Below are 27755 nucleotides of genomic sequence, written 5' to 3'. Positions count from 1 at the left end.
TTCACAAGGTCCTTTGCTGTTGTTCTGGGATTGATTTGCATTTTGCGCACCAAAGTATGTTCATCTCTAGGAGAAAGAACGCGTCTCCTTCCTGAGCGGTCTGACGGCTGCGTGGTCCCATGGTGTTTATACGTGCATACTATTGTTTGTACAGATGAATGTGGTACATTCAGGCATTTGGAAATTGCTCCCAAGGATGAACCAGACTACAATTTTTTTCTGATGTCTTGGCTGATTTCTGTTGATTTTCCCATGATGTCAAGCAAAGATGCACTGAGTTTGAAGGTAGGCCTTGAAATACATCCACAGGTACACCTCCAATTGACTCAAATGATGTCAATTAGCCTATCAGAAGCTTCTAAAGCCATGACATAATTTTCTGGAATTTTCCAAGCTGTTTAAAGGCAGAGTCAACTTAGTGTATGTAAACTTCTGATCCACTGGAATTGTGATACAGTGAATTATAAGTGAAATAATCTGTCTGTAAACAATTGTTGGAAAAATGACTTCAAAGTAGATGTCCTAACCAACTTGCCAAAACTATAGTTTGTTAACAAGGCATTTTTTGGAGTGGTTGAAAAACGAATTTTAATGACTCCAACCTAAGTGTATGTAAACTTCCGACGTGTCTAATAAGTTACAAAAAAGAGCATTTCAGCCTAAACATTAGGGAATTTTTAAAAAGACAGTTGAATATTATTGATTGTTTAGTTATTCTTCTGGCATTTATTTTTATGATCCGAGCTTTTGGTTACAGTACAAGCAGTCGACTCCATACCATAATTAGCTGCAGTGGTAATTCTGAATGAATGTATGAAAATCCTTATCTAACCAGATCCTTTTCTGAAGTGAGTCTGTTACATCACAGAGTAGAAAAATCAACAGGGCCGTACTCATCAAGCGTCTCAAAGTAGGAATTCCAGGTCCCTCCGGTCTACGTAATCTTATTCATTATGATCTAAAAGACAAAACTGATGCTATATCATAAACTCCTATTCTGAGATGCATGATGCATATGGCCCCTGATCTGGAATCTGCTCTTAAGTCCCCTTTTCCACCATATCTGTTTTCAGTTTGGGTAACCAGCATGCACCTGGCCTTTCTGCCTGTCCGCTCTCACCTTCCACCACGGAAACCACAGCCATCCACAGACTGCCTCGGTTGTTAGCGATTGATAGTAAAGTCAAGGCTGGAGTTTGGGATTTCGAAAACATATTGGCTTGGATATCAATAGCTATTTGGCTAGTGTTACAGTCACGAGACCTCAGACTTCATTCATTTCAGCTTCCTCTACTGTTCTCAATAGCATACAGACGTTTTCCCGCCAGAGGGGTATCCTCCGAAGCAGGTTTGAGGAGTTAGAGGTAACTCAACCGAGTTCAACTCAGGATAACCGGTCATACAAAAGTGGCTCACCTTTTAGCCAAGTAAATTCTATGGCAACGAATCCTTCTGAACTAACCTGCTCTGAGTTGAGGACCAATGAAATCAGATTTCCTCCCTCTTGCAAAGACTGAGTCATCATCCCCTTCATTTGAGGAAGGCAACACGCAATGTATTAATAAGAAAAATATATAGATAGTAGTGAGAAAAAAGGATTTTGCTTTGATAAGCACTCTAAAGACATGCATTAACGATAAATTAATTGAAAAAATATACGCAGCATGCAACAATTTCAAAAGATTTTACTGAGTTACAGTTCATATAAGGAAAACAATCAGTGAAATAAATTCATTAGGCCCTAATCTCTGGATTTTACATGACTGGGAATACAGATATGCATCTGTTGGTCACAGATACACTATACAGTGCCCGTCATTTGAGAAAAATAAGCTTTTTGTTTGTATGGAACATTTCGGGAATCTCTTATTTCAGCTCATGAAACATGGGACAAACACTTTACATGTTGCGTTTATATTTTTGTTCAGTATAAAGCAATCTGTAACTGGACTACCTGGCTTCGTATTATGTTTCTTAGATTAGACGGGAGGTGGGGAGATACATTTGAATGGGATTTTGAGAGGAATATACAGTGCAGGAGATCATCACAGCAATTCAGACAGTGAGTTGTTAAAGGGTGCTCTCATATAGTCCTCTTCCAGCAAAAACAGGCTATTTCAGGTATTGTGCATCACTGGCTTCTCCTCCTCTGCACTCGGAGGTAGATTCCTATCATTGGAGAAGCTGTACTTTTGTATACTTTTTAGCCATTAGATCTGAAAGTAGCGCCCTCGAGACAAAAATGGTCCCCAAAAATTGGGTACTATGTCACAAATGTGCAACATGCCAGCTCTCTCTCTCGCTCTCTTTCACTGAGGGGCTGACATTCGAATTGGTAGGGGGCTGGCCCACGTGGGGGTAAATGTAAGGAAAATGGCACTGCACAACTTCCAGAAAACAGTCACTTTTAAACTTGGGATTTCATGGCTAATTGAGGTAAAACAGTCATTCTGAACATAGATTATGCATGTATGAACTACACAATGACACATCCAGCCCAAAGTAGAATGTAAAAAAAAAAAAAAAAGACTTACTAGTCGCCAAAGTACCATGTCTAGCATGCCCAGTGATTTTTTTGTTGTCGTCAACATTCAGAAAGTTTGCATAGAAAATTGATGCGACAATTGCCTGCTACGGCGGGTTTCCATTTAACTATCTGTGTTGATTAAAAACAGCTGGACGTAATGACGTCACCAAAAGAAAGACGACGTTGCAAAAACCTCGTGTCAAATAAAAATGAAGTGGTTTAAGTGTTTCCATTACCCATTTAGGCATTAATAAATTAGCGACAGCCTTTATCTCCTCCCACCTACCGATTTCATGTACATTGTATCAGCTAGCCCGCAAAAGCCAGCATAGATAGAATGCAAGAAATTACTAATATTTGACATATTATAATAATTCTCATGTGCAAACGTATCACCACGGTCCGTGCCATGGTGAGACTTGCACTCCCGTAGATCTGAAATAATTGGATGGCGAAACTTGAATCCAGCCAACCAGAAACGCTAGGCAAAGTAATTCAGGCATTTTTGAAAGTCAAGACAATCCTTGTTCTGCAATGAAAATAATTTTAACACAGTCATAACAATGTCATAACAATTGACAACATGTCATAACATGGTCATAACACTCATGACATATTTAGACCTGTTGTCATAATTTATAGTATTATTTTTTGGCTTGTTACGACACCTAAATAAAAGCGTCTCAAAACCCATAAAACCTACCACACAAGGCAAAACATTCCATTACGCCATAGCCTACTCGTTTGTTATAACATTTTCTGAAATTGATCATATTAAATGATCATTGTAACTGCACACAAATTGATGTCAGACATGCACCTGCCCCAATGCTCTGTGGCTGATGACGAGGCTGAAAGCAGGAGCAGATTTCAGGAGCAGGACAAAACACCTTCAAAACATCTTTTTGACTGATGACTGACATAAGGGCATGCACGTGATAGGCCTATCAGAATGCCAAGCGTGTGCAAAGCTGTCATCAACGCAAAGGGTGGCTACTTTGAAGAAACTCAAATATATTTGGATTTGTTTAACACTTTTTTAGTTACTACACCATTCCATGTGTTATTTCATAGTTTTGATGTCTTCACTATTATTCTACAATGTATAAAATAGTACAAATAAAGAAAAAACCCTGGAATTAGTAGGTGTCCAAACTTTTGACAGGTAGTGTAAGTATTCAGACCCTTTACTCAGTACATGCACCTTTGGCAGCGATTACAGCATCGAGTCTTGGTTATGACGCTACAAGCTTGGCACACCTGTATTTGGGGTGTTTCTCCCATTCTTCTCTGCAGATCCTCTCAAACTCTGTCAAGTTTGATGGAGAGCGTCGCTGCACAGCTATTTTCAGGTCTCTCCAGAGATTTTTGATTGGGTTCAAGTCCGGGCTCTGGCTGGGCCACTCAAGGACATTCAGAGACTTGTCCCGATGCCACTCCTGTGTTGACTTGGCTGTGTGCTTGGGGTCATTGTCCTGCTGGAAGGTGCTGAGTGCTCTGGAGCAGGTTTTCATCAAGGATCTCTCTGTACTTTGCTCCGTTCATCTTTCCCTCAATCCTGACTAGTCTCCCAGTCCCTGTCGCTGAAAAACATCCCCACAGCATGATGCTTCACCGTAGTGATGGTGCCAGGTTTCCTCCAGACATGAAGCTTGGTATTTGCTCTGACATGCACTGTCAACTGTGGGAACTTATATAGACAGGTGTGTGCCTTTCCAAATCATATCCAATCAATTGAATTTACCACCGGTGGACTCAAATCAAGTTGTAGAAATCAAGTTGTAGATTTTTAATACATTAGCAAAAATGTCTAAAACCTGTTTTCACTTTGTCATTATGGGGTATTGTGTGTAGATTGATTAAATACAATTTTCCATCAATTTCAGAAAAAGGCTGTAGCGTAACAAATTGTGGAAAAAGTCAAGGGGTTTGAATACTTTTCGAATGCACTGTATGTAAGTGTCTTAACCAGCCATAAAATAACGCAATATGTCACAACAGGTGTAAATGGGTCATGAGTGTTATGGCCATGTTATGACAAGTTACAGCAGCTGTTATGACATTGACATGGTTATGACTAACGTTCCCTCCAAGCTGCATGCAGCTCCCAGGACTGCCGTGCAGAGCGGAAAGTAAATATCAGCCCACGGAGAGAAGCACGAGACTGAACTTCACTCAACTTTCTAGAGTTTTCCCTGTTAACACTATCAACGTTTCCCTTTACAGTGGCAATAGTGAATGAATGGACGCAATGTTAGCCACTTTCAACGCAACGCGCCGAAACAAAGAGAACTATGCAAGAGATGTTGTTGTAGGCAGAACTCATCGGAGTAGGATTCTATTGCTCATAACTCAGACCATACTCTACAAAGACCGGTGAGGGATAATCAATCAGAGCTGCAGTAGGCCTACATGCAAATAGACCATTGCCATTAATGGATCTGTGCCATTTATTTTGAACTGGACTGTGTTTACAGCTGTGGTCATGAGTAGATGCCTTGTTTTGAGATCAAAGCAAGAGCTGCATGTAGCCACATGCAATTTGTGTAATATATTTTGCCAGTTAGTGAGTTATTAGCCCAGTTTGAATCATTTGTAGTCAGCAATAGAGGAGTGATTTCTTCCTACAAGAGCACAAAACGTGCATTTCTAGACGTCATTGAAAAGCAAGTCAGCTAAAGAGCTCTTATTCAAGCCTTAAATGGGCAGTGTTGTATTTTGAGACAGGCTTGAATAAGGTAAGTAGCCAACAGGCCGAGGGTAGCATAATTCTTCTGATTCTTTGTAATAAATGGTATGGGAATAATAATGCATTTTATTTTGTAAAGGGGTTTCTTGCATCAAACAACTTTTTAGTCACCTCCTTGTCTGAAGGACAAGTGGATTAACAGGTTAATGTCAAGCTCAATGTAGGCCTACATTGAACACCACACAGTGGCTGCTACTGTAGGCTGAATGATAGAACAGCAGTTTCCATGTTAAATGTTACGGCATGCATTTTCTCCGTTGTTTTCGATGGTAGGCCACTCTGGTAGGCCTACATTATGATTAACTAGCCACAGTAGCCTACTTGGCCACTGTTAAAACTGACTTAAAGTGGGTACAGCCTCAGTGTTCACAGTAAACGCGTTACACAGAATCTTTACAAAGATCAAGTTTGCACTCAGCGGACCAGAAATTTGCTTAGTGCTGAAAAAATGAGGGAACATTGATTCAGTGTCATAGCACACCCGTGCTATGACACTGGGTGTCAAGTGTTACCCAATTTTCATAGTAAAATCTTTTTGATTTCACAAGCAGTAGGCATTTAGAATGGAATGTGGAGTGAATCTTTATAGCCCCCAGTACCTTAATTATTTATTTATTATGAACCCCTTGGGTTCGTGCCGTGGGGGAGATCTTCGTGGGCTATACTCAGCCTTGTCTCAGGATAGTAAGTTGGTGGTTGAAGATATCCCTCTAGTGGTGTGGGGGCTGTGCTTTGGCAAAATGGGTGGGGTTATATCCTGCCTGTTTGGCCCTGTCCAGGGGTATCGTCAGACGGGGCCACAGTGTCTCCCGACACCTCCTGTCTCAGCCTCCAGTATTTATGCTGCAATAGTTCATGTGTCGGGGGGCTAGGGTCAGTCTGTTATATCTGGAGTATTTCTCCTGTCTTATCCGGTGTCCTGTGCGAATTTAAGAATTCTCTCTCTCGACCCCGACCTGAGCCCTAGGACTACCTGGCCTGTTGACTCCTTGCTGTTCCCAGTCCACCCGGTCGTGCTGCTGCTCCAGTTTCAACTGTTCTGCCTGCGGCTCTGGAACACTGACCTGTTCACCGGACGTGCTACCTTGTCCCAGACCTGCTGTTTTCAACTCTCTAGAGACAGCAGAAGCTGTAGAGATATGAAAAGACAACTGACATTTACTCCTGAGGTGCTGACCTGTTGCACCCTCTACAACCACTGTGATTATTATTATTTGACCCTGCTGGTCATCTATGAACATTTGAACCTCTTGGCCATGTTCTGTTAGAAAAGAAGAGGATTGGCCACCACTCATAGCCTGGTTCCTCTCTAGGTTTCGGCCTTTCTAGGGAGTTTTTCCTAGCCACAGTGCTTCTACACCTGCATTGCTTGCTGTTTGGGGTTTTAGGCTGGGTTTCTGTACAGCACTGTGTGACATCAGCTGATGTAAGAAGGGCTTTATAAATACATTTGATTGAAATTTGATTGAATTATTTGGCAATCATTTATTCAAAAAAACAGTTTCCATCATTATTTATCGCAATAAAGAAAGTTAGAATCCACCCTTCGAACGGATAAAAATGTTGTCGATCTTTAGAGAATTTTACATTTATCTGCCATTTTCGTTATGTGTCTTATTGCTTTTGTTGAATAAACCTGGGTCCATGGAAACCTGCATGTAAATACACATTTGTAAGAGATTCTCTGAAACGCGTCCACAATCTTCTCTTTGTTGCACCATTTCTCCTCCCAATATCAAGTGTGATGTGACTGCATGAACTATGCAAATATGTGTGTGTGTGTTTGTCTGTGTGTGTGCGTTAATCCTTGATACACCTTCAAACGGTTCAGCTGCTGTGACAGAGTCACACTCCCAGACGTGTGAGAGCTGAAGGAGACCGGGAAAAAAAGGTGAGAGATGGGAGGGGGATGGAGGGGAAAGGAGACAAGGGGTTGGACGAGGAAAGAAAACAGTATTACTCAACAAAACATTCACAGCCATTTCTTGCTAGTCCTCTTCCTCACATCCTCAACACTCTCCCCATTTCCTGAACTTCACGCTCATTAAAAACACATGCCTGGAGACAATTTCAAACACACGGTCTCTTGGGATGGTAGTTCTGATCTGATTCCTCAGGGAACACAGTGTCTGCTGCTTCCATTCTCACACGTGACAAACATCAGCAACTGATTTAGACTGGGAAAACCAGACAAACTCTCTGCACTCAATCTATCAAATGTATTTTATTAAGCCCTTTTTTACATCAGCAGTTGTCACAAAGTGATTACAGATGCCCAGCCTAAAACCCTAAAGAGCAAGCAAATACAGAGGCAGAAGCACAGTGACTAGGAAAAACTCAGTGATATCAACTGATCAACAGGGAAAAGAGAGAACCCAGCAGATACTTCAGGATCAGTTGTCAAACCCTGCTCTACTCCATTCTACACACTACTGATCTACATCACATTACACTAGACTCTAACCTTTCAGTGACTGAATAGACTGACAGACAGTCTGTGATAGTGGGATGAAGTGTCACTTCCTTTGTGAATGTACTGTCAGCAACTCACCACCTCAAGGATCCAGCATTGCCTACTACTCCCACATGAGCATGGGGGAAGGTGGTGGACTGAGCTGAACCTGTGAAGGACAGCACTTGCCACACATACACAAACACACACGGGACTCCCTAAAAACCTGCTATTTCGATACAGCAATGACTTTTCGTAGCAGGATAGGAGAATTTACGCAGCAGGTTAGGAGAAATAGGTTAAGGGTTGGGGTTAGCGAAAATGCTCACCTACCCTACTATGAAAAGTCACTTGTATCGAAGTGGCGTGTTTTTAAGGGGGACACGCACACACCATAATCTGTTAATCTGTCATAGGTCTAAACACTGATCAGAGGAAGAAAGATAAACTCCTGGGATTTTGATATTTACATTTTCAGTTTCTCATTAGCCATGAGTCATGATAAATGTATCTTTGTCACATGCTTCACAAACGGGTGTAGACTAAGTGAAATGTTTACTTACAACAACGCAGAGACAAATTTAAAAATAGAAAAATAATAACGCGAGGACTAAATACACAATGAGTAACAATAACTTGGCTATATACTGTACATGGGTACCAGTACCGAGACAACGATCTAAAGTCAGGCATTTTAGAAAAATGTAAGTGTGATCTCATTTTGGTAGGCCCTGTTAAGAGTGGTGTGGCGACTCAGTCCACAGCAAGTCTGATGTAAACAACAAGCAAATAGTGGTGATTTGAGATTTCAGAACCATGGACAGCGGTCGTCTCAGGCGAAGCTGAAACATCACTGGGAAAATAAAACATCTATGGGAGAGGAGGCCTAACAGGAAACAAAAACCCTCAAGTAGGCTCCTCACCAACGCTATGCTGGACTGTTCAGCCATATTGATTGTTAACCCTTTAGAATTGTAAATATTAAGGAATACATCTGAAAATAAGGATTCTTTGAAAATGCATACAGGGGCCTCGATAACAATTGAACATCAACAGGACACATCGGCCCTCAGGCAAATCACAGACTAGAATAAAGGTGTACAAGAATTCTGTGTTGTACAACAATGTGTTTGTGCGTGATAGCCTGTGTATCATGAACTCATGTCGGCTCCATAGCCCATAAGTAGACCAGTGACAATTCAGCCCCTAGCACGCGATAATGACAATGCTTAAATTGGATCTAAATAAAGTACTGAAGTGAGACTGCATGTGAGTGTATGAATTCTGTACGTTTGTCTGTGTGTATTGTTGGTACACTTTGGCACGTTAGCTGTCCCCCCTGCCGTCCCCATCCAGCCATAGTCTCAGTGTGACAGGACAGGCATTAATAACTGTGATTTCCTCTGTGTGGAGAGCAAGAAAGGCGAGAGAAATAGCGAGCTCAAAGTCCCACCAGTCCCAATGTTCCCGTGGGCGGATGGGAGAGTGAGAAGGCTGAGAATACTGTGAATAGAACATAATCTTCTGATTCACTTCATTCTAAAACCATCTCTCGCTGTTGTAGTGGAGCTCTACTCCAGCCAGAGCCCGTGACGCTGCTGACTCTCCATGTTCAGACCAAATTTGTCTCCCATTTCCTGTTGCGAGTGACTGGGAGAATCTACTGGAAGATGGAGAATCCACCTCTCCCATTGGCTGTGGTGAGCATCATAGAAGTGGAAGCATTGCCACGTGTGTCCGCTTTTTGTTCCATAACCATACACTGGTGTACACAATGCAGGTCCTCCCTTCAACTGTAGTGGATGTCCACGCTATACAATGCACACTGCTAGACAAAAGAAGTCTCGCAGGAGACTCCCTCACAAAAGGTTCTCTTGAATCTATCAACAGTCCATTTCTATTCCATAATGTGTTCATATCAAATCTAACCAGATAACAACCAGAGGAGCATCCTCAAATAAACACTGCTCCCCTAACAAATATAATTAAAAAAATAAGCCATTAAGTAGATGCGTTTATCTAAAGTGACTTACAGTCATGTGTGTACATGATACTGCTATTTCCCCACAGGGACAATAGTTAAAGTATTGCATACATTTTACGTACAGATGGTCCTGGGAATCGAACCGACTAACCTGGCATTGCAAGCGCCATGCTCTACCAACTGAGCTTCGGAGGACTAATATATTTAAGCAATAAGGCCCGAGGAGGTGTGGTATATGGCCAATATACCACGGTTAAGGATTGTTCTTATGCACGACGCAATCCACTGTCTCATCAACCCAGCCAGGCACTTTATGAACTTGATCTCCACTATAAAAATACATTATATAGACATTAAACACTTCTTTTAGACTAACATTTAGTTTTCAACGGTGGAGATTTGTGTGCAACCGAACCGATAGAAGGAACGACCAGCCGGCTTGGGTAGCAACCCTAGATTTGTGTCAGGAATATATATTGTGGAACAAAGGATGAAATATTATGAATAAATTCATCAAAATAACTTTAATGAAAATGTGTAAATCATTATTTGAATATGTTGGTGACCCGTTGTATAAAAGTGATAATGACCTCAAAGCCAGTGTTTGGAGGACTTCGTCTCGGGCCTAACAACACCTGTGCCAATATATCCTCCAAACACCGGCTTCTCTGGCATTATCACTTAAATATATATATGAGTAATTGATTAAAAAACAAGATGATTTTCTCTGATGAATGGATCACATGCATAGGGATGTAGTTTGTATTTTGGCAGTTTAATTTTTTTTAATTTTTTTTTACTTTAGCTTTCAAATCCAACTGACAACTCTATAACAATCAGGAGAAGTACAGGTACAGTTTCAAAACTACGGACAAGCTCGCATTTACACAGGACAAACATACTGTAGGTGCAAGGAAAGCATAAACATTTAAGTCATGAGTGACAGCAACTCGATGTAGTCGGAGGTGCAGTCCGTCCACATGTCACTCAACTCCATTTTACATCGTGGAGTTGAGAAACTCTCTTCAATCGGCAAACCTAGACGGCTCTGAGGATTCAACTCACTGGTCGTGACTGCTCGTGAACTTTCTGCTAAGAATCCCGGAAACGAGTCTCAACAAGGAGAAGGAGGCGGTTACATCCGCATGATCATGAAGCGAACGCCAATGGTCTCGCGGAGGAATCGGTAGGCACGGTATTCCCTCTTGTGCGTAGGAAAATGGGCGGGTTTGGGGAAAGCTCGGTCACGCTGCGTGGGTGTTGAGTGTATAGTAAAGGGTTGCCGCGGCAGTATTTAGCACAGTCTGCAGTCAGCCGCTCAGTCAACCAACAGCCCAACCACAGCGAAAACAGCTAAGAGCTTTTCAGCACCAAAAAAACAGCGGACAGCTCCTCAATAAGCGAACACTATGGTTCTGATCTGGACCCAGTTTGGAGTGAAAACCAAAAATGGAAAGTGCAAGGTCCGCGTTATGAACAGGAATGACAGCTCGGGCTCTTCATCAGGGGTAAGTTATATTTTTGAAATGTGTCTAAATTTCAGTAATTTACAGATTGTTATGTATTGTATCAAATGCAAGTAGCCCATGTCCGTTAAACTCATGTATGTCATAAATTGTGCCTAATGGTTGTGTCATTAAAAAGTTGACCGTGAGTTTAAAGACTAGTGGTATCATTGCTGAGAATATTATCGGATTAAAGCATAGATGTGTCAAATATTTAATGTTCCTTTTATTGTAAATGAGAATGTATTCTCAGTCAACTCACCTGGTAAAATAAGGAATTATATATTTTTTTAAAGCTTATACACACTGTGTGTGAGCAGTTTGCACAATGTCAACGGGTTCTCCAGTAACCTACTGTATATGCTTTGTACCCCTAATTCCAATGCAGACAGTGTAGCCTAGTTGAGCCAATCAGGGCTCAGCTGGCATCTGTGGTGGGAGGTGCAGTCTGCATCAAGATGCTCATACACACGAGTTCCCCCTATAGTCACGTTGCCTGCATTTAGATGCACAGACAGATCTGCATTACAGTCTAGAAGACTTAACTGGCCTGAATTGCATTTGCCATGGGTTAGTTTTCATACAATACTATTTTCACAGGCTGAATGTAATAATAAAGAATAAGTTGTGGTAATTTGTATTCAAAGGACTGACAGGTGACAATTCCAAGTATGTGTCCTCTGAAACTGGTACTAGCACAGAAGGCTTGCTGACAATCATAGTCTACTTGTCTGGGTCATTCTCAATCAATTGTTGAATGTCACACCTGCTGGGTGTCATAAAGCTGCCTGGTGCTTGGAAATGCATTATTATGGGCATGGGAGTGAGAGCGCTATAAGGAGTGGTTGAAGTTTATAGCCCACAGCCCAGGGAGTTGGTTCTCTTTCTATGACATCTTATCCAGCTCTGGCTTTCGATGGCTTCATTGAGGCAAAGACATTTGTCCTTTTAAAACGTGGCTATTCTGTGTGCAGTAGAGCTCTAACGTGTTCCTTCTCCCACCTTGTTTCTCCAGGAGAACCAGAAGGACCAAGAGGTACCCGTTCTGTCCAGGCCTATGGGGAAGGATTTCTACAAGGTCCTGGGCGTCGAGTCTGACTCCAACGAAGACGACATCAAGAAGGCGTACAGGAAGATGGCCCTGAAGTTTCACCCCGACAAGAACAGTGCTGCGGACGCCGCGGACAAGTTTAAGGAGATTGCAGAAGCTTATGAGATTCTGACCGACTCCAAGAAAAGGGTCATCTATGATCAGTTTGGAGAAGAAGGTGAGAGCCTTTCCTTCTTTCCCTTTGTCATTTGACCGGCAAGTGCTGTTGCATCTAGCAAAAAATCTACAGCACCCGGTCCCCCTGAGAGCCAGCCCAACACATGCAGTGTAGACGACTACAGGTTGATAAATTAGTCAGCCAGCAACGAGAAAGTGTTTGTCAAACTTCAAAGTGCCAATATATAAATTTAGCAAGCCCTCCAGAAGTGTTGAGCTAAATTTAACGAGTAAGAACTTTGTCTCAGAGTGGGAGAAGAATACAAGATTAGACAAGATGGAAGGTCACACTTCTGCCTGAGTGAACTGTACTAACTGCAGTTGTCTTTTTTCTTTTGTGTCTCAGGTCTCAAGAACGGAGGCGGGGTGTCCATGGCAGGCAAAGAGAACAACCCCCATCACTATAGTTACCACGGCGATGCCCACGAGACCTTCTCAACATTCTTCCAGGGCTCCGACCACTTCGACATCTTCTTCGGGCCCGACGGCGAGGAGGAGCTTTTCAAACCCTTTAACCGTTTCACCTTCAGTAAAGGTGACGGTTACCATGGTAACTACGGCCCCAACGGCGAGAAACTTCGGGGCGGGCGACGGCAGGGCGTGGCGGTGGTGCACGACCTCCTGGTGACCCTGGAAGAGGTGTTCCACGGCTGCTCTAAGCACATGAAGATCACGCGGCACCGCCTCAACCCAGATGGCCGCAGCCTTCGCACTGAGGACAAGGTCCTGAACGTGGTGGTGAAAAAGGGATGGAAGGAGGGTACCAAGATCACCTTTCCCAGAGAGGGTGATGAGACGGCCAATAGCATACCCGCCGACGTGGCCTTCGTCCTCAAGGACAAGAAACACCCCCACTACAAGAGGGACGGGTCCAACTTAGTCTATACGGCAAAGATCACCCTCAAAGAAGTACGTTTGTGTGAACTTGTGTGTCAACTTAACATTGATATGGTTATATAATGCAGTTAGTATTAGCAGATGTACAGCACTGCCATACTTTCAGTATAACATAATGCTTCAAGGCATAGCTGAAGTATGCCACTTCCGTACTTTAGATAATGGCTCAAATTGGTGGCTGTAGGGAGAACACTTTGTTCTATTCAGAGCCCCTCTCAGCTAACCCCCACTGCTCCAACCGTGTCCTTAGCCCAGCTAACAACCCCCCAATAACACACAGTGCACACCAACACCTCCCCTCACTTACCTCATCGGCACCTACAGAGAGCAGCATCAGCAGTAGCTAAATATAGCCTCTGTCAGCCGCTCCCTCACACTGCTTTCACTTTGCTCCCCCACTGACTCCTCTGCTCTGTGCCAGCCTTTAGCTTCCTCTCTCTCTGGCTTACAATCACTCACTCCCACATCCTACGCTCCTCAGATTAGCATGCTAGTGTTCAGACATTGCAGACTCTTCAACATCGCCTCTTCATCTTCCCCTGGCCCCACTCAGTCACTCTGTTGAGTACCGACACCCACAGCCAGAATAGAGAGGACATTACTGGTATAGCATTTGTAACACTTATCGTTGCATAACAGAGCAAAGCATCGCCTTTGGGGGGAGATTGCTCCACATTTGAGTCTGATATAACACTCACTTAAGAAAATTGGCCTGGTTAGTTTCATACATTCATTCAGAAGTACCAACTGCAGCTAATTATGTTATGGGGACTGCTTCCACTGTTATGTAACCAAACGCTCTCAACATAAAAGGAAGAAGATTAACAAATACTGTCTTCCTCACTCTCTCCAGGCTCTATGTGGATGCACAGTCAACGTCCCCACCCTCGACAACAGGACGATGCCACTACCGTGCAGTGACGTCATCAAGCCCGGCGCCATCCGGCGGCTGAGGGGTGAGGGGCTGCCCCATGCCAAGACCCCCACCACACGTGGCGACCTGGTGGTGGAGTTCCAGGTGGCCTTCCCTGACAGGATCCCTCCCCAGTCCAAAGAGATTATCAAACACAGCCTCATTGGGTGCTAACATGCTATCGTGCTAACGACCACCACAGCTAGCCGATACAATCACAGCCTTGCTAGGTGCTATGACAATCCAGCACAGCTTCTCCCTATGCTTGGTTTAGAGACAATGGCAGGAATGGAATCTTTAAAAACATATATACCTTTTTGATTATAGGCACTATTCATCATCTACAATGCCACAGGGGAAAAGGTTTACAGTTTAACTGGCAAATGGACTCCTGAGTGTCTGGGCACGTTTTCTGACTGACTGACTAGCCTTTCTCTTGAATGAAAAAGGGTAGAGGTACTCTTACTGTGTTGCCTATAGCAAGAATTTGGTATGCCAATAGAGTCATTTGACTCATTAGAGAAACCTGAGGTAGTTGATTGTCACGTGGCAAAATGATTCTACCAGTTGTATGGTGTTCATATGACTGCACTTTTACATTGATTTATTACAATAACAAATATGTACTTGTGTACAAGACTGTACTAATGTACAAATATAGTTATAACTGTCTCTAAAAGAGATGAATTTGTCAAATGTTCAACTGAATCATTTGAAATGTTTGTGTATATATTTGTGCTTTAACTTATACCAGATGTTAATGTATTATTCTAAATTGACAAATGGACAAAGAAAAGCATGTTGAATAAATGAAAATACCTGAATTTTAATTAAAAGTGTTTGTGTTTTATTATATTAAAATGTGCAGCACTGGTCATGAACTATGATTCAGAATAAGAATAAGCATGTCCATATCACAAAAGGAAATGAGAAAAATATGAAATACACTGAGCAAAACAAAAATTACATTCAGCATGCAATTTCAAAGAGTTTACTGAGTTACAGTTCATATAAGGAAAACAGTCAATTGAAATAAATTCATTAAGCCCTAATCTATTGATTTCACATGACTGTGAATACAGATATGCATCTGTTGGTCACAGATACCTTAAAAAAAGGTACAGGCATGGATCAGAAAACCAGTCAGTATCTGGTGTGACCAACATTTGCCTCATGCAGCGCAGCACATCTCCTTCGCATGGAGTTGATCAGGCTGTTGATTGTGGCCTGAGGAATGTTGTCCCGCTCTTCAATGGCTGTGTGAAGTTGCTGGATATTGGAACACGCTGTCGTACACGTCGATCCAGAGCATCCCAAACATGCTCAATGGGTGACATGTCTGGTGATTATGCAGGCTATGGAAGAACTGAGACATTTTCAGCTTCCAGGAATTGTGTGCAGATCCTTGCGACATGGGGCCGTGCATTATTATTATCATGATTCCAAGTGTTAATGTCTTCACTAGTATTCTAAAATGTTCAAAATAGTAAAAAATAAAGAAAAACCCTTGAATGCGTAGGTGTGTGCAAACTTTTGACTGGTACTGTATCTCTCTCTCATTCTTATACACTGAACAAAAATATAAGTGCAGCATGTAAAGTGTTGGTCCCATGTTTTCTGAGCTGAAATAAAAGATCCCAGAAATGTTTCATGCGCACAAAGTTTATTTCTCTCAAATTTGTTAAAGAAAATATATATAAATGCAATATGTAATCTGTTGGTCCCATGTTTCATGAGCTGAAAAAAAAAATCCCAGAAATGTTGGTTTTCATTACCTTTCTTTAGGGTATCTGTGACCAACAGCTACATATCTGTATTCCCAGTCTGTGAAATCCATAAAGTAGAGCCTAATTAATATATTCCAATTTACTGATTTCCTCATATGAACTGTAACTCAGAAAAATCTTTGAAATTGTTGCATTTATATTTTTGTTCAGTGTACTATGAAGACTTAACTTCATAATACCGTAAATTAGATAAACCTCACATTCATCCTGACTACAAACAATTTAGATTATGTGAAGAGTTGGAGAGAACTCTTGGGCGAGGCAATGCCTCCTGCAATTGCCATCTTGCAACAGAATCAAGGAAGACTAATGAGGCCTGAAGGCTACCTTACTACCTCCAAGTGCAGATCATCCAGCTGACCCAGAGTAATGAGTACATAAACTGTTCATGATCATCAGTGGTGTCAGTAGGTTTTGAGCCGTACTGTTGGTTGAAAGAGTGTCGGTATTGCACCGCAGACAGGTTGCCTGACAACCTCACGAAAACAATCTGCGCGCTTCAAAGGAGCTGAAGGCTGTGTTATGGTTCTTGATGGCCAGATAGCTAGCAATAATGACAAGAAACTGCCTTGTGGGGAATCGTAAGTGGCTTGTTTTAGCTAATTTGATCTTGATCTTGACACCATGTCTTATGTTGAGGTGTTTTGACTGATGTCACGTCTATATGCTAATACGGCAAAAACATTTGCTAGCTAGCTAACCAACAACTGTAACAATGCATTTGAGAGACAAGTGCTCAATGTGCGACTTTATGTTTTCAATAAACATTGTTGATAAAATGTCAACTATATTTCATATCCAATCTAAGCCAACTCCGTCTGTTTTGCCCCATAGTCACGCACATGTCGGTTTAGTTAACTACTGCCACCTAGTGTTCAATGCTACTAAAATGACTCAGAAACCATATTCTAGGGCCCATAGGTGCATCCCAATATGCTAAAAAAAAGCTTCCTTTTCCTGACTCCTCTCTTTTCATCTGCATTGAGCTAAACACAGGGTAGGTGAAAGCAATGTGTACTACTATGGGGCATATTTATTTTCCTATCCAACTCTTTCACATCAGTGCAGATGAGGGAAAGGAGAGAGAAGAAGCTACCTCGCACTATTGAGACGCAGCCCCTTTTGCAATAATGTACTCTTTCCTTCACTCTCATCACTTCTTAGGGGAGGAAAAAAATGTAACACTTAGTTCATGTTTTAAAGTTGGAGTTGAAAATTCTGGAAAAACAGATGGTACAAACATGCTAGAAAAAGGAAGCAGGACATATTTTAAGGCAAGACTCAAAAGAGCGCTCCCCTGTGGACTGTTGAGAGATTTCCACTCCTCCATGGTTGATGCTGGGTTTTCAGCCAGGTCAGCTGTGATAGAAGTCAGTATTTGACGTCTATCCATATCTGAGGATATCGGGATATGACGTGGAAACCGGCTACCAGGGGCAACATTGAGCACTGTTACCGTCAAATAGGCCTCTGAATCCAAAGGTTGCAAGTTCGAATCCAGTGATAGAAAGTTGTTTTGAGATTTTTGGTTTTAAGCCCATCCCAAACTTTAACCATTAACATTCAGAGTTAATGCCTAAACTTAACCTTAAACAATTTGAAATGTGACGTTTGTAAAACATGGAGACCGAGCTAGTTTCACACAACATAGAAAATTGCCACCGCAGCCACCGACTTGAGAGTCAGTCTTTCCCTGATACATAGACAGAGACAGTGAGACAGACACTGACAAATGGTTTGAGATGGGAAGGCAAAACGTAACAAATTGCTTACCAATAAAATTTAACAGAACATGAAGCATCATCATCTCACAAGAGTGTTGTTGATTCTGAAGTGTTAAGTCTTGTCTGCTTTCTTTCCTTGTAGACTTACCACCATGTGTATTTGTGTGCCAAATAGGACAACCTGATCACAGAGAATTTCGTATTATTCTGTATCTTAATCCGATACACTCCATTTAGTTATATGTTACTTTCCGTATGGTATGTATTAATTTGTGGATGTCCATCACCCATTTCGTTCGATATGTTACTAATTACAATTTGTATTATATGTGAATATGCAATGACTACTATATGTTACGACTTCTAGTTAGGTGGCTAAAGTTAGCTAGGTGGCTAACATTAGCTAGGTTAGGGGTTAAGGTTAGGGGAAGGGTTAGCCAAAAGAGTTAGGGTAAGGGTTAGCTAAAAGGGTTAAGGTTAGGGGAAGGTTCAGCTAACATGCTAAGTAGTTGCAAAGTAGCTAAAAAGTACTAAGTAGTTGAAAAGTTAATAATTAGCTAAAATGCTAAAGCTGTCGGTGATGAGTTTTGAACTTGCATCCCTTGGGTTGCTTGACCTTCACGTATCCATCTATTTTATGTAACCATACCAAATGTAACATTCCATACTAATTTGATTCTCCTGGATGTATGTTTACTATGTAACGTCTTGTCTATTAGACCAGGCTGAATAGGAAGGTGTCCTGTAAATCTATGCCAACGAGCATAAAACAGCGTGGTTGGGCCAATTCGTTATGCTGTAAATCCTTGCTTTATTCAATGTGCCATAATATTTATACACCTGTACGTCACTGGCAGCTTGGATATGAGAGCGAGATCTGGGTGATGTGATTGACTATTTGTGACCTATTTTACAGGACAGACATGCATCAAGCAAGCGGACATTAAACTCGTCACCTGCGTTTTGGGGTTATTATTTCATTCCTATACGCACATTTTCGAGTAGGCCTTCTTTCGGCTGTCCGAGCATAAAAATGAATTGTCTACGTAAATACTTAATTTGGGGTAAAATATTCTCATTTAAATACAGATATATTCAATAGCTCTTGAAGCAGAAAATAAAATCTACCATGGCCACGGGGTTCGCCAAGTACAAAATCCAAGCAGTCATTCTGCAGAGTTCAATCACAGACCCTGGATAGTGAAATTGATTGGTCCCACAAAACACCTGCGCTCTCGCAGAGAAAAATCACAATTTTATGCGTTCTGGAATTGGATCCTATAAACTATATGACGAAATGTCGCAAATAGGCCCATCAACACCACCCTCAAATCTGAGTGAAGGTTTGCCAATTACAAGTTTAAGACTACTTATTATTTTACTCATACCGTGCGTGGTTCTTCTGCTGCTGTTGAACTGTTTGTTCCTGGGTTACAAGTTACACATTTTTTCAAAGAAAAACAGAAAAAGACAAGACAACGAAAGTATTTTACAGTCTACTCTTTCGACGCGCCAGAGAATGACCATAATATCAGAGGCGCCATTTTTTCCAAATCAAGATGGAAAAATAGGTTATATCTCTGTTTCAGAGCCTATTTTGGCCCAGCCCTTGAGCTCTTCACGTACCTCTTCAAATGACAGGGTAGCAGTGGAGCAGAGTCTGGGTGGGGCCACAGGCGATGGTGGCTCGGAGTCCCTGAGAGCTCCGAGCGCCATATTGGCGACAACAGCCGATACCAACTCCAGGGTCGACCAGCCCCGTAGGTCAAGCGTGTACAGTAGGAATAAAATGGGCTGGCGCAGGAGCGCCCCTGTCCTACCGCAGTCAAGTGATTCAGAGGCAGAACTGCCTTGCCTTGTGCCACCCAATTCACCTGCGCTAAATGATACACACTCAAGGGTAAATTCTTGGTTCCAGACTAATATTAGCCAAAGTAACCATTGAACTCTGTCTTGGATGTGATGTGTGACTGTTTTATGCACGCAGGTAACACCTGACCAGAGGCCCATGCGTCGGTGCAGCACCATGGAGCTGCAATATGTATTGAACAACACAGGGGAACACAAGTTTGATATGGTTGAATTCGAATGTGAATATGCCAGTAGCATACCTCCAGAGATTTCATACTTTGTTGCATCTGACAACTCTTCCACAATGGGTCCTGGATTGGACAGCGACTTTGGAGCAAGCGCAGGTGAGTTGACATCAAATCAAAATGTATTTGTCACATGCGACCGAATACAACAGGTGTAAACCTTACAGTAAAATGCTTACATACAAGCCCTTAATTAACCAGCAATGCGAAGAAAAAAATAAGTAAGTGTTAAGTAAAAAATAGATGAGTAGAAAATAGAAAATAAAAGTAGCAAATAATTAAACAGCAGCAGTAAAATAACAAGCGATGCTATATACAGGGGGTACCGGTACAGAGTCAATGTGCGGGGGCATCGGTTAGTCGAAGTAACTGAGGTAATATGTACATGTAGGTAGAGTTAAAGTGACTATGCATAGATTATAAACAGAGAGTAGCAGCAGCGTAAAAGAGGGGTCTGGGTAGCCCTTCGATTAGTTGTTCAGGATTCTTATGGCTTGGGGATAGAAGCTGTTGAGAAGCCTTTGGGACCTCGACTTGGCACTCTGGTACCGCATACTAGACCAGTGGTTCTCAAACCTCCTTGCATTTAAACTATTCCACAGCTAGCACACTTGATACAACTTGTCAACTAATAATCAAGCCCTTGACTAGGGGAATCAGGTGAGTTAGTTCAGGGCTACAACAAAACTATGAAATGTCTGGGGGACCCCAAGGAGAGGTTTGCTAAACACTGTACTAGACCTTAAATAGCTGCTGTGTAAACGTACTAGACCATATACACTACTGTTCAAAAGTTTAGGGTCACTTAGAAATGTCCTTGTTTTTGAAAGAAAAGCACATTAAAATAACATCAAATTGATCCGAAATACAGTGTAGACATTGTTCACGTTGTAAATGACTATTGTAGCTGGAAACGGCTGATTTAAACATTTAAAAAAAGGAATATCTACATAGGCGTACAGAGGCCCATTATCAGCAACCATCACTCCTGTGTTCCAGTGGCACATTGTGTTAGCTAATCCAAGTTTATCATTTTAAATGCTAATTGATCGTTAGGAAACCCTTTTGAAATTATGTTAGCACAGCTGAAAACTGTTGTTCTGATTAAAGAAGATATAAACTGGCCTTCTTTAGACTAGTTGAGTATCTGGAGCATCAGCATTTGTGGGTTTGATTACAAGCTAAAAATGGCCAGAAACAAATAACTTATTCTAAAAATGGATAATACCATTTTTTTAATCCTCAACAATCTACACACAATACCCCATAATGACAAAGCGAAAACAGGTTTTTAAAATGTTTTGCAAATTTAAAAAACAAATACCTTATTTACATAAGTATTCAGACCCTTTGCTATAAGACAAGGAAATTGAGCTCAGATGCATCCTGTTTCCATTGATTATCCTCGATGGTTTATGTTTCTAAAACTTGATGAGAGTTCACCTGTGGTAAATTCAATTGATTTGGAAAGGCACACCTATCTATATAAGGTCCCACAGTTGACAATGCATGTCAGAGCAAAAACCAAGCCATGAGGTTTAAGGTATTGTCCGTAGAGCTCCAAGACAGGATTGTGTCGAGGCACAGATCTGGGGAAGGGTACCAACAAATGTCTATAGCATTGTAGATCACCAAGAACACAGTGGTCTCCATCATTCTTAAATGGAAGAAGTTTTGAACCACCAAGACTCTTCCGAGAGCTGGCCGTCCGGCCAAACTGAGCAATCGGGGGAAAAGAGTGACCAAGAACCCGATGCTCACTCTCAGAGCTCAAGAGTTCCTCTGTGAAGATGGGAGAACCTTCCAGAAGGACAACCATCTCTGCAGCACTCCACCAATCAGGCCTTTATGGTAGAGTGGCCAGACGGAAGCCACTAGTAAAAGGCACATGACAGACCGCTTGGAGTTTGCCAAAAGGCACCTAAAGACTCTCAGACCATGAGAAACAAGATTCTCTGGTCTGATGAAACAAAGATTGAACTCTTTGACCTGAATGCCAAGCGTCACGTCTGGAGGAAACCTGGCACCATCCCTACAGTGAGGCATAGTGGTGGCAGCATCATGCTGTGGGGATGTTTTTCAGCGGCAGAGACTGGGAGACTAGTCAAATCAAATTGTATTTGTCACATGCACCGAATACAACAGGTGAACAACAGTGAAATGCTTACTTACAAGCCCTTAACCAACAATGTAGTTTAAGAAAAATACAAATAAATAAATAAAAGTAACAAATACTAGCAGCAGCGCAAAAGAGGGAGCGGGGCAATGCAGATAGTCTGGGTAGCCATTTGATGAGATTTTCAGGAGTCTTATGGCTTGGGGGTAGAAGTTGTTTAGGAGCCTCTTGGACCTAGATTTGGCTCTCCGGTAACACTTTCCGTGCAGTAGCAGAGAGAATAGTCTATGACTAGGGTGGCTGGAGTCTTTGACAATTTTTAGGGCCTTCCTCTGACACCGCCTGCTACCGAGGTCCTGGATGGCAGGAAGCTTGGCCCCAGTGATGTACTGGGCCGTACGCACTACCATCTGTAGTGCCTTGCAGTTGGAGGCCGAGCAGATGCCATACCAGGCAGTGATGCAACCCGTCAGGATGGTGCAGCTGTTGAACCTTTTGAGGATCTGAGGACCCATGCCAAATCTTTTCAGTCTCCTGAGGGGGAATAGGTTTTGTCATGCCGTCTTCACGACTGTCTTGGTGTGCTTGGACCATGATAGTTTGTTGGTGATGTGGACACCAAGAAACTTGAAGCTCTCAACCTGCTCCACTACAGCCCTGTTGATGAGAATGGGGGTGTGCTCTGTCTTCCTTTTCCTGTAGTCCACAATCATCTCCTTGGTCTTGATTACGTTGAGGGAGGTTGTTGTCCTGGCAACACACGGCCAGGTCCCCGACCTCCTCCCTATAGGCTGTCTCATCGTTGTTGGTGATCAGGCCTACCATTGTTGTGTCATCGGCAAAGATGGTGTTGAAGTCTTGCCTGGCCATGCTGTCATGAGTGAACAGGGAGTATAGAAGGGGACTGAGCATGCACCCTTGAGGGGCCCCCGTGTTGAGGATCAGCGTGGCAGATGTTGTTACCTACCCTTACCACCTGGGGGCAGCCCGTCAGGAAGTCCAGGATCCAGTTGCAGAGGGAGGTGTTTAGTCCCAGGGTCCTTAGCTTAGTGATGAGCTTTGAGGTGACTATGGTGTTGAACACTGAGCTGTAGTCAATGAATAGCATTCTCAAATAGGTGTTCCTTTTGTCCAGGTGTGAAAGGGCAGTGATGTGAGCCATGACCAGCCTTTCAAAGCACTTCATGGCTACAGATGTGAGTGATATGGGTCGGTAGTCATTTAAGCAAAGATGAACGGAGAAAAGTACAGAGAGATCCTTGATGAAAACCTGCTCCAGAACGCTCAGGACCTCAGACTGGGGCAAAGGTTCACCTTCCAACAGGACAACGGCTCTAATCACACAGCAAAGACAATGCAGGAGTGGCTTCAGGAAAAGTCTCTGAATGGCCTTGAGTGGCCCAGCCAGAGCCCAGACTTGAACCCGATCGAACATCTCTGGAGAGACCTGAAATAGCTGTGCAGCAACGCTCCTCATCAAATCTGACAGAGCTTGAGAGGATCTGCAGAGAAGAATTGGAGAAACTCCCCAAATACAGGTGTGTCAAGCTTGTAGCGTCATACCCAAGAAGACTCGATGCTGTAATTGCTGCCAAAGGTGCTTCAACAAAGTACAGAGTAAACGGTCTGAATACTTATGTAAATGTTTTTTTATTTATACATCTGCAAAAATCTATTTTTGCTTTGTCATTATGGGGTATTGTGTGTAGATTGATGTGAGGAAAAAAACGAATCAATTTTGGAATATGGCTTTAACGTAGCAAAATGTGGAAAAAGTCAAGGGATCTAAATACTTTCCGAATGCGCTGTACATACAGTACCAATCAAAAGTTTGGACACCTACTAATTCAAAGGTTTTTCTTTATTTTTACTATTTTCTACATTGTAGAATAATAGTGAAGACAAACTATGAAATCATGTAGTAACCAAGTGTTAAACAAATTTTAGATTCTTCAAAGTAGCCACCCTTTGCCTTGATAACAGCTTTGGACACTCTTGGCCTTCTCTCAACCAGCTTCACCTGGAATGCATTTCCAACAGTGTTGAAGGAGTTCCCACATATGCTGAGCACTGGTTGGCTGCTTTTCATTCACTGTGCGGTCCAACTCAATCCAAACCATCTCAATTTGGTTGAGGTCGGGGGATTGTGGAGGCCAGGTCAACTGATACAGCACTCCATCACTCTCTTGGTCAAATAGCCCGTACACAGCCTGGAGGTGTGTTGAGTCATTGTACTGTTGAAAAACAAATGACAGTCCCACTAAGCGCAAACTAGATGGGATTGGGTATCGCTGCAGATTGCTGTGGTAGCCATGCTGGTTAAGTGTGGCTTGAATTCTAAATAAATCACTGACGGTGTCACCAGCATGCTTCACGGTGGGAACCACACATGCGTTCACTTACTCTGCGTCTCACAAAGACATAGCGGTTGGAACCAAAAATCTCAAATTTGGACTCATCAGACCAAACAACATATTTCCACCAGTCTAATGTCCATTGCTCGTGTTTCTTGGCCCAAGCAAGTCTTATTCTTATTGGTGTCCTTTAGTAGTGGTTTCTTTGCAGAAATTCGACTATGAATCTCCTCTGAACAGTTCATGTTGATGTATCTGTTACTTGAACTCTGAAGAATTTATTTGGCTGCAATTTCTGAGATGCAGTTAACTGTAATGAACCTATCCTCTGCAGCAGAGGTAACCCTGGGTCTTCCTTACCTGTGGTGGTTGTCATAAGAACCAGTTTCATCATAGCGCTTGGTTTTTTCGACTGCACTTGAAGATACTTTCCAAGTTCTTGACATTTTCCGCAATGACTGACCTTCATGTCTTAAAGTAATGATGGACTGTTGTTTCTCTTTGCTTCATTTGAGCTGTTCTTGCCATAATATGGACTTGGTCTTTTACCAAATAGGGCTATCTTCTGTATACCACCCCTGCCTTGTCACAACACAACTGAAGAAGGAAAGAACATTAAGGAAAGAAATTCCACAAATTAACTTTTAACAAGGCACACCTGTTAATTGAAATGCATTCCAGGTGACTACCTCATGAAGCTGGTTGAATGTGTGCAAAGCTGTCATCAAGGCAAAGGGTGGTTTCTTTGAAGAATCTCAATTATATTAAATATTTAGATTTGTTGAACTTTTTTTAGTTACTACATGACTCCATATGTGTTATTTCATAGTTGATGTCTTTGCTATTATTCTACAACGTTGAAAATAGTAAATATAAAGAAACCCTGGAATGAGTCGGTGCGTCAACCTTTAACTGGTACATGTATGTGTAGGCCGTCATTGTACATAAGAATTTGTTCTTAACTGACTTGCCTAGTTAAATAAAATACACATATACACGATGCCTTCAGAAAGTATTTGCATCTTGAAGTTCTTTTTTTGCACACCTGTTTTTTACTATATTTACAGATTATTACAAAAAACTAATCTTCAAGCTTTGTCAAGTTGGTTGTTAATCATTACAAGAGATAGATTTACTAGCCGATTTAAGCCAAAACTAACTTGGCCACTCAGGAATATTCAATGTCGCCTTGGTATGCAATTCCAGTGTATATTTGGCCTTGTGTTTTAGGCTATTGTCCTGCTGAATGGTAAATTTGTCTCCCAGGGTGTTTCTCAAAATGCATACTACCTTGCTCAGAGCACACAAATTGGAGAACGGGATTAGAGTAGGAGTTCAAATCAAAGTATGCGAAATGGAGCACGGAGGGCACCTCTCGTATGCGTACTCCGTTTGTACATACTTTGAAGCATTTATCGCTTCAACGGAAAGTATGAAAAGAAATGACGCAGAAATGTAAAAAATTACGCAAAATCAACTTTTCAAATCAATGACGGCCATTATTTCAGCTGAAACAAGAGAAAATACAATCAATCAATCAAATGTATTTATAAAGCTCTTTTTATATCAGCCGATGTCACAAAGTACTATACAGAAACCCAGCCAAAAACCCCAAACAGCAAGCAATGCAGGTGTAGAAGCACGGTGGCTAGGAAAAACTCCCTAGAAAGGCCGGAACCTAGGAAGAAACCTAGAGAGGAACCAGGCTACGAGGGGTGGCCAGTCCTCTTCTGGCTGTGCTGGGTGAAGATTAACAGTACATGGCCAAGATGTTCAAATGTTTATAGATGACCAGCAGGGTCAAATAATAATAATCACAGTGGTTGTAGAGGATGCAACAGGCCAGCACCTCAGGAGTAAATGTCAGTTGCTTTGTCATAGCTGAGCGTTCAGAGTTTGAGATAGCAGGTGTGGTAGAGTCGAAAACAGCAGGCAGGTCCGGGACAAGGTAGCACGTTGGTCAGGGTTCCATAGCCGCAGGCAGAACAGTTGAAACTGGAGCAGCAGCACGACCAGGTGGACTGGAGACAGCAAGGAATCATCAGGCTAGGTAGTCCTGAGGTATGGCCCCAGGGCTCAGGTCCTCCGGGAGGGAAGAGAGAGAGAATTAGAGGGAGCATACTTAAGTTCACACAGGACACCAGATAAGACAGGAGAATTACACCAGATAACAGACTGACCCTAGCCCCCCGACACAAACTATTGCAGCATAGATACTGGAGGCCGAGACAGGAGGGGTCGGGAGACACTGTGGTCCCGTCCGACGACAACCCCGGACAGGGCCAACCAGGCAGGATATGACCCCAACCACCTTGCCAAAGCACAGCCCCCACACCACATATCCGCAAACCACCAACTTACTACACTGAGACAGGGCTGAGTATAGCCCACGAAGATCTCCCCCACGGCACAAACCCGAGGGGGTGCCAATCCGGACTGGAAGATCACGTCAGTGACTCAACAAACTCAAATGACGCACCTCTCGTAGGGACGGCATGGAAAAGCACTAGTAAGCCAGTGACTCAGCCCGCTTAATAGGGTTAGAGGCAGAGAATCCCAGTGGAGATAGCGGAACCGGCCAGGCAGAGACGGCAAGGGTGGTTCGTCGCTCCAGTGCCTTTCCGTTTACCTTCGCACCCCTGGGCCAGACTACACTCAATCATAGGACGTACTGAAGAGATGAGTCTTCAACAAAGACTTAAAGGTTGAGACGGAGTCTGCGTCTCTCACATGGATAGGCAGACCATTCCATAAAATTGGAGCTCTATAGGAGAAAGCCCTGGCTCCAGCTGTTTGCTTAGAAATTCTAGGGACAGTAAGGAGGCCTGTGTCTTGTGACCGTAGCGTACTTGTAGGTATGTACGGCAGGACCAAATCGGAGAGATCGGTAGGAGCAAGCCTATGTAATATGCTTTGTAGATTGGCAGTAAAACCTTGAAATCAGCCCTAGCCTTAACAGGAAGCCAGTGTAGAGAAGCTAGCACTGGGGTAATATGAACACTTTTTTGGTTCTATTCAAGATTCTAGTAGCCGTGTTTAGCAGCCGTCTGACCAGCACAAACGGTGATAAAGACTTCAAAATAGAAATGACCAATATCAAGACTATGGTGTCACCGCAGAAGAATTAAAAGGAAGGATCTAAGTAACATTCTCCAGCGTGCCAGTGGTATTCGAAGGTGAGCATTTGCCCACTGAAGTCAGTTACGATGCCGAACTGCAGTCAGATTAAGTCCCTGGTGAGGACGACGTGCATGCAGATGAGCTTTCCTGTGATGGTTGTCCAAACCCACTGTTTCATCAGCTGTCCAGGTGGCTGTTATCAGACGATCCCGCATGTGAAGAAGCTCTGGTGGACATTCCTGCAGTCAGCATGACAATTTCTCA

General features: G+C 42.6%; 1 protein-coding gene across 1 annotated transcript; it reads left to right on the top strand.

Moving 5' to 3' along the window:
• The first annotated feature begins 11051 nt into the window (after nt 1–11051).
• Nucleotides 11052–14835, top strand: LOC120021719 (dnaJ homolog subfamily B member 5-like). Its single transcript, XM_038965564.1, has 4 exons — nt 11052–11220; nt 12233–12485; nt 12831–13393; nt 14235–14835. The coding sequence occupies exons 1-4, from the start codon at nt 11122–11124 to the stop codon at nt 14466–14468; spliced, it is 1149 nt and encodes a 382-aa protein (XP_038821492.1). The 5' UTR covers nt 11052–11121; the 3' UTR covers nt 14469–14835.
• The last annotated feature ends 12920 nt before the right edge of the window (nt 14836–27755 follow it).

This window comes from Salvelinus namaycush, chromosome 26, assembly GCF_016432855.1.
Source record: "Salvelinus namaycush isolate Seneca chromosome 26, SaNama_1.0, whole genome shotgun sequence".
NCBI lineage: Eukaryota > Metazoa > Chordata > Actinopteri > Salmoniformes > Salmonidae > Salvelinus > Salvelinus namaycush.
This window is presented reverse-complemented; position numbering and strand designations above follow the sequence as displayed.

What these genes read in the sequence shown, in the direction of transcription:
- LOC120021719 (XM_038965564.1), top strand. Translation starts at nt 11,122, where the DNA reads ATGGTTCTGATCTGGACCCAGTTTGGAGTGAAAACCAAAAATGGAAAG. An exon ending in GCTCGGGCTCTTCATCAGGG is followed by an intron (nt 11,221 to 12,232) that starts GTAAGTTATATT and finishes TTGTTTCTCCAG; the next exon opens with GAGAACCAGAAGGACCAAGA. An exon ending in TGATCAGTTTGGAGAAGAAG is followed by an intron (nt 12,486 to 12,830) that starts GTGAGAGCCTTT and finishes TTTGTGTCTCAG; the next exon opens with GTCTCAAGAACGGAGGCGGG.